The sequence below is a fragment of the Drosophila santomea genome, chromosome X, assembly GCF_016746245.2.
Source record: "Drosophila santomea strain STO CAGO 1482 chromosome X, Prin_Dsan_1.1, whole genome shotgun sequence".
Lineage (NCBI taxonomy): Eukaryota > Metazoa > Arthropoda > Insecta > Diptera > Drosophilidae > Drosophila > Drosophila santomea.
In genome coordinates this window covers 7,529,819-7,549,144 of record NC_053021.2, presented here as the reverse complement: position 1 = coordinate 7,549,144, position 19,326 = coordinate 7,529,819, and the positions used below count along the sequence as shown (strand labels likewise).

At 40.6% G+C, this 19,326-nt stretch overlaps 2 protein-coding genes across 2 annotated transcripts; one reads left to right on the top strand and one right to left on the bottom strand.

The window, feature by feature from the left end:
* Positions 1-59: 59 nt before the first annotated feature.
* LOC120454945 lies at positions 60-948 on the top strand. The gene is given in 2 exon segments (XM_039640713.1): positions 60-232; positions 235-948. Coding segments are annotated over 2 exon segments (678 nt in total). The 5' UTR covers positions 60-147; the 3' UTR covers positions 828-948.
* Positions 949-1,075: 127 nt separating this feature from the next.
* Positions 1,076-15,736, bottom strand: LOC120456774. Its single transcript, XM_039643772.1, has 6 exons — positions 14,933-15,736; positions 4,377-4,666; positions 4,020-4,198; positions 2,569-3,541; positions 1,799-2,422; positions 1,076-1,728 (listed from the first exon to the last, which is right to left on the bottom strand). The coding sequence occupies exons 1-6, from the start codon at positions 15,318-15,320 to the stop codon at positions 1,600-1,602; spliced, it is 2,583 nt and encodes an 860-aa protein (XP_039499706.1). The 5' UTR covers positions 15,321-15,736; the 3' UTR covers positions 1,076-1,599.
* Positions 15,737-19,326: the final 3,590 nt, after the last annotated feature.

Here is a 19,326-nt window from a genome sequence, read left to right as displayed (position 1 = left end):
CCCGAAAGCTTAAGAACTATCGGGTTATTGCATTAACGGCACTTAGTATTTTGAAGTGTTTACGATTATTATCGGTCGCAACCATACATTTCCCGGCACGGGTATACAAACTGTTCCCCACTTTCCCAATGCGATATCTGTCCTAAAATGGAGTCTTCTGCATGCCGTGTTTGTTTGGAGGACAAGGAGAACATGCTAAACGTCTTCCAAGCGACACCGGCAACCGGGATTTCGTAGCGCGCATGATTTCCCATTGGAGCGGCTACCCAGTCATGCCGCAGGATCCCTTTCCCAAGACCATTGGCTTATCCTGTGTGCAGGATGCGCACAGTGCCTACCAGATGGACCACGCGCACTGGCAAGAGCACTCGGTGAAGGAGGATGTAACGGAGGAGGTAGCGGAGGAGGAGAAGGAGCGAATCAGTTCGATATCCAAGTGAAGGAGGAAACAATCGATGACAGTCACTGCGTGCTGGAGCCAATCGATGATCTTTGGAATTCCGGGGGGGATTCACACGGCAGGTAACCAGGCTCCATCGCACGTGAGGAACGAGCCACTGGTGGAGAACGATGAGAATGCCTGGCCCAACTCAAACTCCAACTGGAATGGCAATGTCAGCAAGAGTAGCGCGCAGCAGAAACCCAATAAGAATAAGAAAAAGAATAATAATAATAAGAAGAATAAGGCTCCCATGTGGCTTCATACCGATGAACGACCTTACAAGCGTTCCCAGTACTCCAAGTCCTACTCACACTGCCGCAGTCTTAGGCGCCATGAGAAAGTACACAGGACGGAACCTGCAGTTGGGTTCAGGAAGCGGAAATGAGCCAAAGGGATAGGCTAAAAGACTTATGCAACGTATTACCAAAGTTTAGAGATCTCCGGAATGCGGACACCTACAAAGTTACCTTATAATGATTATATAGTGTTTATATATGGATTTTTTTATGGATTTTAAAATATTTATCTATTATTTAAGATGTGATTTTAATTTAAGAAATACAATGGAATGTACTTGAAATTAAGTTGAAGTGAACTTTAAACGCTTGGACTTTGTATTTGGTAGCAGTTTTTATTTAAAGGTTTATGTATAACAATATACAGCATATAGTATATACAACATGATTTCATAAAATTAGGTACTAGAGTTTTATATAATTATAACTATAAAGTACTATGTATAACTCTCTCTTCGTCACGCGCAAAATTTCCAAACCTTCGGAATAAATTAAAGGACTAAAATGTACTCATCATGGAACAAAAACATGACAAAAATAGTTTGAATTAATTTGCACGCTTCAAGTTGCACGTCATGTTTTCCTCGTTTTTGATTTGTTTGTTTGTGTTTTTTTGATTTTTTTGTTTTTATTTTTTTAAACTTTTGTTTTACTATTCGTAACTGGAACACACTGTGAGTGTAAAATGTGGTGAGAGTGAAAAGAACATGTATAGGAGGAGGATAACGATCCGAAAAAGTCGAGGGTGCAGATGAGTCGATACTATAAATATGTGGGCATTGTTTGATAGACAAGAAATAGATAACATGACAATATGGAGGGTATAAATAAACGGAAATGGGCGAATCCTGGGCTCAGTACTTAGGCGAGGCGTTTCTTTCGACTGGGCGACAGGATCTTCAGCATTGTGACGACGGGCGCCTCAAAGGACATCGACACCACGAAGGACAGGAAGTAGGAGGCCACCGTCAGACCGAAGAACATGACAACCTGAAACATGACATAGCAAATAAAAAAGTTGTATTATGAGCAACCATTTTGGTTGGAAGATCCAACTCACCATCAGATCCCCGCCCAGGTGAAGCGGCGCATCCGAGTTGAGCGCCATGGAGCGGATGACGATCGGGTGGACCAGGTAGGCGCAGTAGGTGACGCGGGAGAAGGGATAGAGGCAGGGCGCCGAGAGCAGCGAGTTAATGTAGCCGCCGTAGCCCGTGGAGCAGGCGATGGTGATCCAGGCCAGGGAGAGCGCCCAGGCCGAGTGGCTCAGCGAGCTGTAGGCGGCGGCGGTGAACTGCGACAGATCGGCCTTGTACAGCCCAAAGACCAGGACGAACAGATTGAGCATGGCCAGCGTCCAGGCGGTGGCCACCGTCAGCTTGGGCAAACGGATCTTGCAGTTGGTCCTGAACAGAATCCAGCCCACGGCCATGCCAATCAGATAGGGACCCAATCGAGTCCATGGCTTGTCGTAGATCTTGTCGAACAGCGCAAGCGGATCGTCTGTGTTCGGGCGATGGTTGTTGGTGAACGCAATCACCGCCGTGGTGATCCACGACAGCACCAGGAACACCAGCGTCGTGATGGCCGAGAGCTTGAAGTGACGCACGCCCACAATCAGGATGATGGCGCCGATCATGTAGAACTGCGTGTCATTCGCCAGATACCAACTCCAGAGCATGCACTGTGGATTTGGGGAAAGGAGAAAGAAGGTGTTATTGTTTGTTATACAAAAGCTGAGGCCAACGCGGCGTATGAGTGATATTTGCTTAATTTTGTTCGCACGGTACACAGTGCGTATGAGTGATATTTAATATTAAAAACACTCACCATCTCATCGACAGGAAACAGGGTGTTGATGTAGAGAATGTTGCGCCACCAGTAATCCGGGCAGGTGATGTGATCCATGGTGGGTGGGTCGAAGATCGAGTAGGTGGCCAGGTACTTCATGGTCACCTGGACCACGCCCAGGACAAACAGATAGGGGGCGGTGAGGCGCATGAATCGATAGGCGACGAGGCCAAAAAAGTGTGCAGTTCCAGCCGTAAACTCATTGGCACCCTTGCTCAACTTGTTCAACTTGCCCTTGGCATTCGTGCGGAAGTAGATGTACGAGATGAGGAAGCCACTGATGAAGAAGAATGTGTCCACGCTGAACGGCCCATTGGTGATGGCCTGGAAGAAGAAGTTCTGCTCCACCTCCTTGCGCATCTCCATGTTGTCGGAGTACTTGAAGACGACGATGCACGTGTGTCCCAGAATCACCCAGGCCATGCTGAAGGCACGCAGTCCATGGATGCACGGTATGGTGTCCGCACCCACATTACGATCGCAGATCGCATTGAAGTTCGTTATCGCCGAGAAGGAGAGCAGCAGCTCCGAGTAGATGCTCAACTTCTCCGGCTCATGCAGATGACCCTCCAGGTGCTCATCCGAGTTGCTATTGTTGCTGCCGCTGCGATGATGATCGTGATCGTGACCGTGATGATCGTGATCCGCATCGTGATCGTGATGGTGTCCATTGCCGCTGTCATTATCATTCGGTGGCAAATTCAGCACCAAAGCATCCAATTGCTTCAGCGAATTCGAGGACTGCGAGTGATCCGATTGCTTGAGCGGATCATCGTGAGCGGTCATTGTGTCACTGTAATCGGACGAGGCACACCCGATGCCCGAGCTCGTCTCGCTGTTGTTCATCATCTCCTTGTCCTGGCGACGCAGTGCCTCCTTCAGTTGGCGCCGCAGGTAAATCTCGAACAGGGTGCCGCAGCAAATCAAGGCCAACACAATGCTGGATACCACACTAAAAGCAGATAAGTGTTATCCCGTAATATTAGTTACGTATTCTAAAATTGTGCTTAAATGGTTACATTAGATGATCAGATGGTTTTCCTTTGTATTTAATGGAATATTCAAAAATGTGGTTTAATAAATAAAAAAAAGAAGTTTACTTAGAAAAATTGTAAGAAATGCAAATAAATATTTGAAGCTAAGAAATTATTCGCCGTGCAGTTTCAACAGACATGGGGAAGCATATAATCATATTAGCCGCTAATATTTTAAGCTAACAAATGGAGTTTCGCTTTTTATTATAATTCGATTTGGGGGGAAACAAAATTTCACACAAATCTTAGACTGACTTTAGCCGACTCAACCGACAACTGACGCTAATGCCCAAAACCAACTGCCCAAAAGCTGCGCATTGTGTTTGCTCAATTGTTTAGTGGACTTTGGCATTTTTGAAAGTGAACTTTTGATTGGATTCGATTCCGGCCACTTACATCAGCAGGCAGAAGGTCTTGTCCGCCCAGATGTTGAACTCCTTGTCGGTGGGCACACGGATGTCCAGGACACGCAGATCCCGCGTTGGTAGCTCCACATGGGCCCTGCTGCTCATCTGGCCAATGTCCGCAATGGAGCAGCTGGAGGGCAGGCACATGCCCACGTAAATGGTGCGCAGCTGGTGAAACATGAAATACAACATTAAATAGGTGTTTGCTTTCAATTTAAAAATGTTATTTGAAGTGCCAAAAAAACCTAGATTTCCAACTTGAATGGAATTTTCTCTAGATTTGCAACTTGAATGGAATTTTCTCTAGATTTCCAACTTGAATGGAATTTTCTCCCGATTTTCTTACCACTTGGGTGGGTAGCGTCTCGTTGAGCTGCATCTTGATCACATAGAAACCGGGTACGAAGGGCGGCGGGGCATTGTAGACACTGCTGTATCCTTGGGTGTGAGCGGCGGCGAAGGGCAGGCCGCTGTTCTTGGTCTCGCCATCTGGAGAGGATGTGGCCGAGGAGCTGTTGTCCTTGCCGGGTGCAACGATCTGGCCATCGTCAATGGCATCGCACAGGGCCAACGAACCCATCCAGTAGTTGTTGCCGTAGAAGAAACCGGATGTATAGTGACCGGAAGCATCGTCCACTGAGGGGAAAAAGAGAAGGAAAGGGCATCAGTAGCGTTCGAGTGTGAGTGGGGCATGTGTAATATAATAAGTAAAAAACATAAAACTAGCCATTATGCAATTGCAGCGCAGCCGTCAAGCTGCCCACTTCAAAATGCCGCCATCATCTTGATGACTCGCCAACTGAGCGACCCAAGAAATTCCCTATAAAGCTTAAAGTTAGCTGGAAAATGTATTAATATGTCTTATTTATGTCTATATTATGTTACAAAGAATCACATAATTTAAATAGCAACTAATTGATGAATTTGTCAGTCCAACTAGAAGGCTGCAGTGAATTCAGATTCAGTTTCGGATACAAAATCAATCCTTGCCCAATGTAACACTGCTGATTTATTTGCACAAAGTTAAGGTGTTGTTATGCTATTTTATTTTCGTTTTCTTGCAACCAGTTGCCAAACAGATCGGGGACTTGAGACGGCGACTGGGACTGGAATTGGGACTGTGGAACTGTGGGTCCAACCAGTTTTCATTTTTATCGCTGCTTTTCGGTTCGAAAATGGCAACTTAAGTCATGCAATGGTCTTTTGTTCGCTTGGCATGGTGACACGAGAAAAATGGCAACTCTTACGTGAGCATCCATTATCCACTATACAGTGTTTAGTGTTTAGTGTACAGCAGCCACTTCCACTTCCACTTCCCCGATGGCTTGGCCAAAAAAGCAGGAACTGATCTCTGGGTAATCTCTGGGTTACACAAGACCCGGCCATGACCATGAGGAGCCATCAGTCGGAAATGTTTGCCAGCATTTGCATGTGCCGAAATCAAAAGTGTTTACCAATTTCAGTGGCGGTGAACAAATTTGTGAACAAACGCGGAAGGAATCTGATTTTCATGTTTGATTTATAGTTTAATTAAGAAAAAATATGTCTAGAAAACACTATATATGGTACTTAGTTTTTATCACCCATGTAATACACCTAATATATTTTAAATTTAAAAACTAAACTTGGTGCAGCCGTGATATAAAAGTGATTTCTGTTTTTCCAACACACCCTCAACCGATCAGCGATCTCTGCGTAATGTTTAAACATGTTTTCAATTTAATTTAGCGATTGAGGTCATTTGATTGGCTGGTAGTAAGCATTTCATCACAAAAACCTCCATCGATACGCCAGTACATGGCAAATGGGTCGGCATTTAAGCATCAGAGTGATGTGATATACTCGTATGTACATATGTACTTCTTCAATTGAACGTGTCATTCGGGCGTTTAACGCTCTTGGTAAATGGTAAATGGTAGATGGTAGATGGTCAATGGTAAATAGTCAATGGTAAATGGTCAATGGTAAATAGTTAATAGTAAATGGTTAATGGTAAATGGTCAATGGTAAATAGTTAATAGTAAATGGTTAATGGTAAATGGTAAATAGTCAATGGTAAATAGTTAATAGTAAATGGTTAATGGTAAATGGTAAGTAGTCAATGGTAAATGGTAAATGGAAGCTGAAGCTTAAGCCCAAGCTGATGTCGAACTCAAACAAGATCAACAGATGGGACAGACAATGGGGTTTACAAGGTGACATGTCCGACCACCAATGCTCACCCAATCCCCAACTGAGATGAACTTGGTAGCGGCTACCGAAAGTCGATGCCGATGGCGATGCCGAAACAGATTCAAAACAGATTTCATCGTGTATTCTTGTCCGGCGATTCGGAAGGTCGTTCAGCATGTGAGATCGTGCGTATATATATTTATATATATATATATGATATATAGGTCGGGGGAAAGCGGTTTAGCAGGTAGGGAAATCGATGCTCACGACACCAGCCGCACCCTAAAGCGCAGCCAATTTTCCATACATTACACAGCAGCAGCAGCGAAAAATAAATACTCGTAATAAGTACAAGATATTTTTGATGTTTTTGCTCAACTACAGGTGAGTCAATATTTTATTATAAAATATAACAAGTTACCAAAATCATTAGATAAAGTATAAATTTAAAAAAAATGTTAAAATCAACAGGTCTCATTGAAAGCCCACACAAGACAGGGGATTTGAAAATATAATACCCAAAGCTCATTAAATTATCCAATTAAGTACTCGCCATGCGGAGGCTGTTTACAATTTCGCAGAATCTCATTGAAAGCCTGGCCAAGATCAAACTGTGCACTTGAATCGCACGAAAATATTTGCAAGAAGATTAAGATACATAAATATAGTACAACAGTACATACATATATGTGTGTTCAACTGAAGGTAAGGACAAAGGCGGGGCAGGCAAATGTGTTAACACACCAAATCGCCGATTGCAGTCGACCATAATGAGTGGCGAAAAATAAAAACAGAAAAGCAATGAGGGCGTGGCCCTAAAAGCCAGGCCAAAACCCGGTGACATAGCTGTTGAAATCCATTTGATTGATGAAACGATTGTATAAATATAATGGCAATAAATAATGTGCTCTGCCCGTCAAATAGTTGCCATTATACTATTATACAGATACCTTTTGTTGTTTCGCCTTTTGCTATTTTTATAAATATTTTTGTATTTATCCACTTTTGCAAACAGTTGCGAAACGGCGCAAAGTCAAAGCTGGCGAAATTTATAAAAAAAAAAAATTAAGACAACGCGCCGCAAATGCTAACAGTTCAATTAAGGCACGAAAAGTAATAATTTCTTTAATGATCTGCGTCACAAGAACCAAAATTAAAAAAAAAAGTGCTCATTGCAATCCATAAATAATATTGGTTTGCTATTTTTTTTATTGGTTAAAAATTTACTTTTGGACACCACGATAATTGCTAACTGCTAGTTGTGGAGACTAACAAGATTTATGTATGGGGGCTGGCTCTTGAAACGCCCCCAAAACTGTAAATCCATCGTGCAAAACACCCAACACGCCCTAACATTTTTTATGTATTTTTAAATTTTCCAAATGGTCCCAGGAAACTGCACTTTTAGTGCCAATAAATTAGCTTTTTCGGGTCTTTAAAATGGCTTCAGATTCTACATGCAGCTAATTGATTGTGTCAAAGGTTCAAGCAATCGTTTTGGCCAACTAAATTTGGCAATTGCGTACTAATGTTTGGCTTTGTCATTAGAACGCCAGAGTCAAGACGAAATTTGTAGCTAATGTGGGGACATTAGAGGCGTGTGTTGTGGATTTAAGATCCGCTCGTTTGTCTTGGCCAAATAAATTTCCTGTCATTTAACACGCAAGCTGCCAAAGTCTTTGAACTTGGGCCCAAAGCGTTCTGTGTACTCATTGCTGAGGTGTGTCTATTGGATCGCATCTGGAGGATACATTAGTTGCCAGTTGTTTCTGGCTAAAACTAAACATCATCATCCACACAACAAACGCTGTTTGTTCTTGGCGTCTCTCATTGTGGTTCTCCTTTATTTCGTTTCAAGTAAACTTTGGATTTAGAACGATAGCTATTTATCTATACTATATAAAATATCTATAGCTTATTATCTATACTATATAATATATCTATAGTTGATTTCCTAAAATGCTAACATAACAACGATTGCATTCTTCGTCGTTAGTCAGTTAATGATTCATAGTGGCTTCAACATTTTTTCCCTTTTTTCTGCTATGTAATAATTATACACCGCCGTTGCCTAATTGAGTCGCATAATAAAACGCGACTCGCTTGGCAATTTTATGCTCGAAGATGCGCAAAGTCAGTTCAGCGGAGCTTGAGATCCCTCGAGTGGCTCAGTTAGTTGGCCAAATAAGATGAAGTGATTACTTCCTACTTGCCACCTGAGGTCATGGATACCGTAATGCGTATCTGTATGGCTATTCGTAATCGTATTCGTAATCGCATTCGTGTCTCGTTGGCTCACAGTCAAAGTCTTTCTTTCTTTTTTCCCACTTTTCAATGTCAATGTTGGGCAGCCACACACACACATAAATCTTATCAAAGACCTCCCCTCGGGGCTCTTTTGACGCCCACATCGATGACGATGTAGCCAGACGAAAGTAAGAGTTGAAAGAAAAAAAGTACAAAAAAAATGAAAAAAATTATGAAAATAAGAGTGGACGACGAGTCAAAGAGTTGGCCTGTCTTTTGGTTTTTGGGGTTTTGGGTTTTTTCTTTTTTTGGACTCGGCACAGATTCGGCACAAGGTCAGCTGCATCTTCAGCTTTGGCTATTTCGCCTGACTAACTGGTATTTCGATTTGATTTCTGAATATCGATATTCCATTTTTTTCGACTTGGTCACTGACACGTGGCAATGCCATCATTTTGCGCAATGGACCGATCGCTGATGATCGCTCCGCAACAATTAAATGATTTCTGCGCATTTCTTTGCCACGGATGGCCGATGAAACTGGTTTCGGGTTACCAGTTTTTGGCCCAAATACACCAAATTCAGGGCTGCACATTGGTTTTTTGGCCCAACAAATTGTGAGTCACTTATTGTTGACGAACGTCGAACGTCGAACGTCATTGCCGAAACGATTATTTGATGGGCTGGTAATTTTGTGGAATATTTGTGGAATAATTAGCCCACAGAGTGCGAAGTCACGGTGCATTCAGTCAGCTCATTGCATCTTAAATTAGCTCTTCTTTCCACTGATTTATCTATTATCTAGCCAATCTGCTAAGTCGAAGATAATGAATTGTTTACTCAAGGAAATTCTAATTAATGCCATATATGTAGTAAAAAGTGCATTATGACGTACAAGTAATTTCCCAACTAATTTTATAAATTATAATATTAAAATAATATACAATTAATATTATTATTTATTTATCAAAAATATTATATTAATGAATAACATGTTGGTAAATAATTCTGGAGTAATTCTCGTTTATGATTTCGTCATTTTCCCCACTACACTTGCAATTGCATAACCCTAATGCGCTGTAATCAAATTGATACGACCACCCAAAATTGCAATTATGGTCAATAACCCCAAATTGAGAGCTCGTTCAAATGGCTGTCGGTCGTTTCATAACCGAATCGCTGGAAATTAAAATTAATGCCGGGCACGTCGATCGATCGATCGAGCGATCCAACGATCACCTGCCGCTATTGTCTTTCAATTTCTTCGTATTTATGTGTTTGAATTTTTTCGTTGTGTGTTTTTGCATTGCGGCCGGCTCACTTTTACCTAACGGAAATGATTTCTTGCTTTTACCCAGTGTCAAATGCAAATGGCTTGCATGGTTATGGCATACGGATCGACATCAAAGTGGGTTATTAATTAAGAGGGGTGGTGGTTGATAGTCAACCTTCGATCGAAATGCAATGCGACTAGAAATCGATCGATTAGCTTTTCGCTATTTTGTGTTTCTTTGTTTTCTTTGTTTATTTGCTGTTTATTTTTTTTTACATTTGCCCAAGACCGAGTGTCGCATTAAACTTGAAACTACTATACAAATGGATTTGGCAAGCGTCCCGCCATGACGGACACAATTCGCAATGATCGAAATTAGCGCCGTCTCATGATGGAATGCAATTTCTGTCTAATTAACGTGTGTGTATCTGCCTGTCTGTCTGTCTGTCTGTCTGGAAGCTGGTCGTAATAATTCCAAGCGGAGTTGCCTAATTGTGGCATTTAGGCATTCGCATTGCCCTCGAACAGTCTGCGTGTTAATTGCGTTTGGTCGGCGCTCATCTAAGTGAATTATTAACCCGGTCCGGGCATTAAGTCCGCCCTTTTTTATGATGCCACTTTGAACATGAAATTGTAATGGCTTTGTTTACGCATCCACACTTTGGTCTTTAAATACTTTACTCTCAGCACGCAATTCATGGAAATCTTTCAATAAACTTCATTTTACATGTTATAACAGAGTAGCATCCAATTTTAAGCAATGAAATAAAAATGAGAATAAATGCCAATTGCTTTTAAAATAAATTTCTTAAATATTTATCTTTGCTGATAAAACTGTATATTATTGTAATTTTAATAAGTAATAAACAAATGTAATATATAGTTGCAATAAATTTCAGAATAAGCACCTAAATCAATCAATTAATATTGATTTCTAGAACGCAGCGCTGAAAAGTAGGCCACAGTTTGCGCTGATCTCTGATCCTAGCACTCGCACCCCAAAGAAGTCGTTCATTATGGTGCTGTGTTTTTTGTGCCAATTGTTTGGTATTTGGCCTAGACCTTTTGGACCCCGATACGCGACCGACTACCACTTTTTTTTACGACTCGGGCAATTGCAATGCGTGGCGGCGATTTTAATTACGCACAATTATCCGAAAACGAGTTTGTTGCCTAAGTCATTCGTTTTGTGGGGGGAAAAAAAAACTCGGCCAAAATCGCGGTCAAAGTTGAAAGTATTTTACATACAATGTCTCCACTCGAATGAACCGTTATTGCAAACAATAAAAGCCAACAACGTCGTCTTGGCCATAATTTCATTTTCGCTGAAAACAAAAGTGAAGAAAAACAAAAAAAAAAAAACTGCAAGGCATTGCAACAATCAAATTAAAGTTACATTACATAAGCTAAGCTTGTGTCCAGTAGAGAGAGAGATAGAGACAGGTGGACCGCGAGAGAGAGAGGGGAAGAAACTGAGAAAAAGAGATACACTGAGATTTATTCGGGGAGAAACCGAGAGAGAGAGAGAGAAAGAGAGAGACTTGTCGCATGTTGCCGCTGTGCTGATATTGCTGCCGTGTTTGTTTGTTGTGCAATTTCAGCTTCTGCTTCTTCTTCGGGTTGCAGGCAAAAATAAACACAGCTATGCGCAAGTTATTAGCACTGATCGCGTAAGTAATATGTAACCAAACAAACAGCAAACACCACTTATTTTAAAAATGTTATTTTACAAGAAATATTGAAATCATTTTATAAATTCGCATTTCAGTTTTCAAATCACAATTTCTTTGTTTGCTTTGAGTAGCAAATGTTTTACATTTAATTTCTCGCGAGACACCTATAATTTTGAACACCACTGTAGCCGTTTGATTTTGATATGGGAAAGCCGTAGAAATTATGTTGCGTGACGTTTCATTTCGCACAAAGGCTGTAATTGGGCCTGTTACCCCCACCGCCTCCCTCACCGAAAACTGAAAAGTCGGCTAAGTATATTGGCCCAAAAAAAAAAGAAACCGTTGTGCATTGTGACCAACTAATGACCAAACAGGCTGCAAAGTCCATAACCAAGCCATCGAACCTCGATCACTTGTTGGCTTATTTTGTTAACTTGGCTTCGTTTCAATTTCGGTAATTTCGTTCAGGTTTTTTTTTCGAACACACAGGTGAAATGCAATACGAGGTCAAAACAGCAGTGTATTGCTCATTTTCCTGGGCAACCAACGATATTACTTTACCCGGAATATTTGCAAAATACAAAAAAAAAAAATGAGTATTACAAAGATTGTGAAAGCTTTTTTTGATTTTTGAGGAAGTTTAGCGATTGCCTTCCATGATGATGATGATGAGACAATATTTGCACTTCCTCTAAGACTTTTGCCGACTATTTGCCAGCGACTTAAATCAACAAAAAAAAGTGACAAAAAAAAGTACAAATTCGTTTTCGCTCTTTCGATTCGATGGAGACTAGACCTTCGACTTGACTTCCAAAATGCAAGTTTTTTTTTGTGTTTTTTGTCACGGCGAGTGCATTTCAGGGCAACCTTCAACCTGCCAATCGAGTTCAGCCAAGCGAGTACATGCCACCGAAACTATTGCATTTGCAATTGCATTGGCCACACGAATATAGATAGAAAAACACTAGCGATAAATGTGAATTAAAAAAGAAGTAAGAAGTAACAACAAGCGCAGCAAAAACAAAGGTAACACCGGCCACAATTTATTAGCCATTGATCTTGGCCGAGGATTGGGAGCTCCAGATACGAAACCTGTGCTGGAAATTATGTCCGAAGCGTTTAAATAACAATTTCCAGCCAGTGTCCAAGTGTCCATGTGTCCGAGTTCGAGTTCGAGTTCGAGTCCGGTTTACTATGTTGGCTGGCTAGCTGTCCGGTTAGCTGGCCAGCAGGAAAAACTTTGGCCCTGACTCCGCTCATGTGTGGCAATAAAACACACTATTCATGTGGAGACATTGACATAGATGCCATGCCAGTTACAGAGTCCCGGCTTTTTGCCTCCCAAAAAAAAAAGGAAAAAAAATAAAAAAAATACCCATGCCTAAACCCCAATTTTGTGATGTTTTATGTTGCGTTGGAGGCGGTGGAGCAAAAAACTGAAGGTTGATGGGCAAATATAATTTAAAAGGATTTTTGAAACAACAATTAAATTACATACATCACAGGGTGGAGAAATATTCTTGGGAACTACACTATATAAAAATTAGTGAAAACCTTTATTTTTATTTTAATCATTAAATACGTACGTTTATTGAATATTAAAAAGCATTAAACATGGTATTAAATATTAAACATTAAAAGGAAAATGTTTAATTAAAATCAAGGAAATACTTTCACTGGGAAAAAACATACATATTAATATTTACCAGATAAAATAAGGTGATATAAACCGTCTGGCAAAAGACAAAACCCCCAAGTATTGCAGCTAGTTAATTAGTTAACAGCGATATTTAACTGCTCGTTAATGAAAAGGAAATTAAGACGAACTTCCGAAACGCCTTGGCCTTTCTCCCCGAAAGAGAAGTGAAAACACTTCCGCATGGCCGGAAAATGCATTTTCTTTTACGGCCATTCATCTGCCAAATGGTTTTTCCCCAGACTCCATGAACTTGAACCGTGGCCGAGAGGCGCTTTTCAATGGATGTGCCCACTTTCCGGTCACTTTGGCCCATGGTGCAACCAGTGAAATAATAATAAAAAAGAAACTTGAACACTCTTATTTCGTCTGTATGCTTTTTTTTTTGTTTTTTTGTGGGGCTCTCTTTCTCTTCTCCTTGTGTTTTGCGTTAATTGATTACATAACCAGCATCTGGAGAGTGGTTTTAGCTTGGCCAAGTCAGTTGGTCAGTGGTGCTTTGTCGGTCTCAGGTTGCTGGAATCGATAGGATTGCTTTTTTGGCTGCTGCGGCAACTTGTCGCAACTAAAAACACAAAAACCAAAAAAAAAAAAGAGAAAAACCAAAAGCCAAAAAATCGAAAATAAAACAAGTCCCACAACATGTATTCATAATTCAGGCTTTTGATCTCGGCCAGTCAGTCAGTCAGTCTCACTTTCGACTGCAAATACTGCCCAGTTGATCCAATTTGATCTGGTCGTGCAATTGAACCGTTCCATTCAGTTATTCAATACCAAGCCCACTGACATAATGACCAACAAAAACTGCCCAAAAAATCAGAAAAAAAAAGAAACGAACATTTTGGAAAAACCAATTTGCCCGAATGGGGAAAAATTCGGCGAAACAGCAAGCGAAAAATGAAGCCGCCCATCAGGCCAAAAATTTGATTGAGTTGTTGCTGCTGCAGTTGCTGCGTGTTGCTGTTGCTGCTGCTGCTGCAGTGGCAAGAACTAATTGCGACCTTGGCGATCACTCGCATCGTATCGTGCACTTATGTAGATTGTGTGCTCGCGGGCAAATTCGTCTATGCGGCGGCGACTCGAAAATCTCTATATCTATAGAAACCCGTGCATATATAGTATCTGCGCCGATCGCCAAAATCGGCGAATGGCACGTTCACACATACATACGTACACACGGCAGTGCAGATAGTTGGTTTTATTTTTCAATCGAATGGCTCGCGAACAACAAGATCAGCTTTAACTCGGAAAACGTCTGTGGAAATTGCGATAACATGGAAATTGCAAGTGAATGGATACGTGATCTTTGTTTGTCGTTCTGAAGAAAAAAGATACAGATAGCGGCTACCTTCATTTGCTTTTCTTTTTTAACTAATTACATATGTTGTTATACTATTTTTAATTTCATTTAATTTAATTCTTTTTTATTTTTCCCTAGCAAATTTGTAAACTTGTTTAACCGCAAGCCGAAATTCTTTTTATCATTTTTATTTTTCCGCTTTAATCTTTTGGCTCTTAAATGTTAATTGTTTTCTGCGGCCAGCAATTATGGTTTGATTAAGATTATCAAAGCTGCTGGTGTTCATAATTGAAGGCAATTAGTTGTTTAAAAAGTTGATAAAAAAAATGATAGAATAGAGGCTGCAATATTGTTATTATCATCTTTAAGATGTGTGATTATAAAAGGTATATTTTCGAAAAAGATGCTACAAGACAGTATTTTTGATAAATTTAGTACAAGTGTGTAATATACCCATTATCCCTATGAATATTTAGTTAGATTGATTCCAATTAGTGTTTCCCCATATTCTACATATATGATTAATATATCTTGCACTTACTCTTGACGGCCCACATCTTGGCATCGCTGAGTCCGCCCAGATAGCTCCTCATGTCCCGACTGCAGTTGGCGGACACTCCGCCGGCGCTCTCCACCTGGCCCCACTGGGCGGCCAGGACGGCGAGATCGAAGACGTTGAGGGCGTCACGGAGGCGACGCGTCTGGGACAGATCGTAGCTGAGGATTGGTTTGGGGTCACCAGTTTGCAGACTGAGGTTAATCACATTGTGCTGGTCGGCGGAAGCGGAACTTAGGTTATGTCTGCCCGGCGGAAACTTGCCGTCGTCCTTGTCGATGGCGGCCTGCGGCGTTGCCAGCAGCGAGAGCAGCGTTGCCAGCACCAAAGTCCTGCGCATCATATCGCTCCGTTGCGATATCTTTATATACATATATATATATTTATATATATGCTAATTAGCTGGGCACGACGTTCCTGCGATGTCTTTTGCGTTGCTTCTCTTTTTTTCGGCCTGCTTCACTTTCACTCCACACAAACAACAAAAAAAAAAAAACAATAATAAAATCCAATTCAGGTTAACAGGGAATTATTTATATATTTTGCACCAGCATTTTCACAGGCAAAAAAAAAATTGGATGACAAACACACTCGGCAGAACCGTTAGAACTCGGTGTTATTTGTTTTGATGTATTTTGTTAGCACTTTAATTTTTATATTGTGTTTCTTTCTTTTTTTTTGGAATGGGAGTTGTGGGGGTAAGTGTATTGAAAACACACGCGCGGCTTATGATAAGTTTTCAGCCTTTAGTTATATTTTTGGGGAGCTGCGACGACCGCTTGGCATGAACGCACGTCTACGAATCGCGACTGCGCGTCTTGAGCAGCTGTAAAAATATGTTAACAATTCCAAAAAACGCAGGCCCCAAAAAAAAACGAAAAAAAAAAATCTGAGCTCAGCTCAAGCTCGATCTCAATCTCAGACACACATTCACACACACATGCTCTCACTCTCGCTCTCTGGCAGCGCGGGGGGCGCTCTCACTCTCTCTATGTCTCTCGAAAGCGCAAGTTGTACCGTTAGCAGCACTTTCGTTGCCAGCTCGAGCGCTCTCTACCGCTCTCTCTCTCTCTATCTCTTGGGAAAAAGCAAAAGCACTGCGTCATCGTACTATGTGGTAATATCTTTCAGTGTGTGTGAGCATTATGTTATGGAATTTCGCGAGAGTGTGAGTGTTGCAAAAGTGGCCGCAAAAATGAAATTAGCCATTGATATTTGAATACGCGACGAGGTCTTGTGAGGATCGCAATCGCAATCACTATAAACCACTATGGCCATATAGCCAGCGGTCCCAAATTCCAGCCAAGTCGGTCAAATCAGTTAAGCCAAGTCGGTTAAATAAGCTAAATGGATTCGCACTCAGGCCCGCTGGTCCAACTCACATTTACGAACGTCTTTTAAGGGCCGCTTAAAAGCCCAGCTTCGCATAAAATTAACGCGATGCATAATGGAAAGATATTAAATGTTACAATCTTTTTTTTTACATCAAAGAATCTTATGATAACCGTAAGGAATATTTACGCATTTTATTAAAAACTCCATGGATTTTTAAAAGACTAGCGTATGCACAAATCGGTTTTGAAATTGGATACTAATAAATAAAAGATGTCAATATTTGAAGTTGGAAACTTTCAGCATATGAATGTGTTATAAATGACTCACTTAAAAAGTGGTGAATAATTTAGGGGGATTTACTAAAATATATTTCAAGCAAATATCATTAAAAATGAAATAATAATTATAAGATTTATAAGAAATAAACGATTTCAGAGAAGTTGCTCAGATTCTAAAATGTTCGATTTAATGAAACTGGGTTCCTAAATTATGATGTTCATATGAACATGTTTTATGATAATAAAACAAGGTAATTACAATTAAAAACCACACATTGTAGTATTTATTTATGAGTTTATTTACGAGTAGATTGGATATCACTTTTCATATAGCCACTTGCTTCCAAATCCCATTCGAATTCCAGGTTTCCAGCTGAAGTAGCAGGAATGGGAATGGAGGAATTCGAATGAAAATGTTGCAAGCGTTGGAATAATTGTTGTTGTTTTTTCGATGGTGACCTGTTTTTAAGCACTCACATACTTTTGTTTACGAAAAGAGAGAGGGAGTCAGAGATAGTTGCACCTGGTGCAGATTCCCCCCCTCTCTCTCTCTCTCGCCCGCAACCTCCTTAGCTTAATCATTTCTCGAAAAAAAGAAGTTGTAAATTACGTCGGTTTTGGTTCCCCAACTATACATATACATACATACATATATTGCCATATATTGTGCAATATCTCAAACGTTGACGTCGTTCCGTTCGTGCAATGCTTTTCAATTTTTTTCAATTTTTCAATTTTCCACAAAAGCCAAATAAAAAGTTGGGAACAGAGTGGGATGGCAAGATGCTAAGCATTTACCGTTAGCAAATGGAAACCAGTTCTGAGAAGTAAAAACCGCCAAAAAGAAGAAGAAGCAGAGGAAGCAGAAATGCTGCCAAAAATTAAATGTTAAGTGGTAAAGTGAAACAAAATTGCATTTTGTGCATCTTCAAGCATTTTCAGTAACAAGCCAAAAAAAAAAAAACCAAAAAAAACAGAAGCCTGCAGAAGATCTTGCAACGGTAAACTGGTTTGCAGGGCAAAAAATTCGACTGAAATACAATAAAAACAAAAACTGCATCCAGAAGATGCAAGCAAAAGGAGCGAAAGAGAGGCATCAAGGGAGAGAGCGAGAGAGCAAGATGCAGCGACTGGCATGAATGGAGATGCAAATGGAAAAGCAAAATATTTAAGGTTAGCCTTAATATCCCAGATACACTTAACAAAAAATTGACTCTAATCTTAAGTGCAATAATGTTTTACACTGCGATAAAAGAATGCATAGCCTGTAAAATTAATTCCCATGCGTATTTTGTTCCTGTCTTATTGGACTACGGTATCGCTGCGCATTTTCGGTCAGTGTAAGGGTCCGTCAGTGACCGTCAGTCATTCAAGCGGTCGCCTGGTACACCACGTAAGGTCTGTCAGCGAATGAAAACCTGTCGCCCCACCCGCCCGACACCCCCCTCACCCACCAACGGGGTCGAGCTCATATCTTAATGAGAAAAGTGAAAGTGTCAAGAAATAAGCAAAGCGATGGCCGAATGAGGGGCTCAGTTTAAACGTGAATAAATATGCGACCACTAAGCCAACTTGAGAGAGATATGAAATTCAGTCAGAAATCAAGACAAATCCGGCCGGGTTTATCAATTAGCTAGCCGATAACCAAAATGAACCAAAATGAACCGCATATTTGGGGATCGCGATCTGGGAATTGTCGTTAAGCTGATTGGATTTCCATTTTAAATGATCGAAAATTACGATCAAATCATGAAAATTAGAGATCATCTCTGGTAATGTAGTGCAGTACATAAATCATTGACTTTGAGCTGACATGGCTCATGTTTTTGCTGAGTTTCCGCTGTGAAACATTGAAATTGGGTCATGTTGAGTGCCTAGCGATTTCTATCGAAAGCATCTTAATTAATAAATAATTTATGATCCCATTTCTTTGTCAATAAAGCCTTGAAAATGGCATATATATTTACTCAAAAGATCAACACATGTAACTAAACCAGCTGTTAAGTTTCAGGATTTCTTATCTGTAAGATACATTTCAACAGAATACTTTTACTCAACAGATACTTTTAACAGAATCAATGGCAAGAATCAGTGTCCGGTTTCTTTGAGTGTTTGTTTGCGTTGATGCACGTTGAACAAATGCTTTTGACACTTTAAAAATCATTCGACCAAATATTTAGTTGCACAAATTTTCACATTTTTTGGATCAGTTGTGGAGCCTTGTTGCTGGGTTTTTTTGTTACCTTTTAATGCCATTGTTGATGCTCACTGCGGTTACTGTTGATGTTAATTGTTGTTTGTTGCTGTTGCTGTTTACTGTTTACTGTTTACTGTTTGCTGTTTGCGCTTGCGTCACGGCCTGACATTTTGACCATGAACGCATTTCTTGGCAAGGAAAAACCGAAACGCACGGGAAGATCGCACGGATGAAATTGAACCGAATGTTGGTCGTAACATTTCAACTTTTATTTTCCACGCCGTCTTTCCTCATCTCAAATGTTTTTATCTCTTTTTTATAATTACTTCATTTGCAATCTTTCGTGTGGCAATAGAAGAAACTACCGTTAATTAAAAACGCAAACGCACGGCCAAATGAGCGCAGGTGAGTGTGCACTGAGAGAAAATAATATTAATCAACTATACTGCAGCACAATTTTTGTATCGTGTGTCCAAAACAAAGTGGCACTTGCAACTAAATTATGCTATGACACATGCATGTTACTATTCTTAAGTATCAGTCTATTCTTATTAGATTAAAAACTATCA

Coding starts and splice junctions, on each gene's coding strand:
- LOC120456774 (XM_039643772.1), bottom strand. CDS start 15,320: ATGTATATAAAGATATCGCAACGGAGCGATATGATGCGCAGGACTTTG. Junction 4,199..4,376: donor AGACGCTACCCACCCAAGTG/GTAAGAAAATCG, acceptor ATGTTTCACCAG/CTGCGCACCATTTACGTGGG. Junction 1,729..1,798: donor ACCTGGGCGGGGATCTGATG/GTGAGTTGGATC, acceptor GTCATGTTTCAG/GTTGTCATGTTCTTCGGTCT.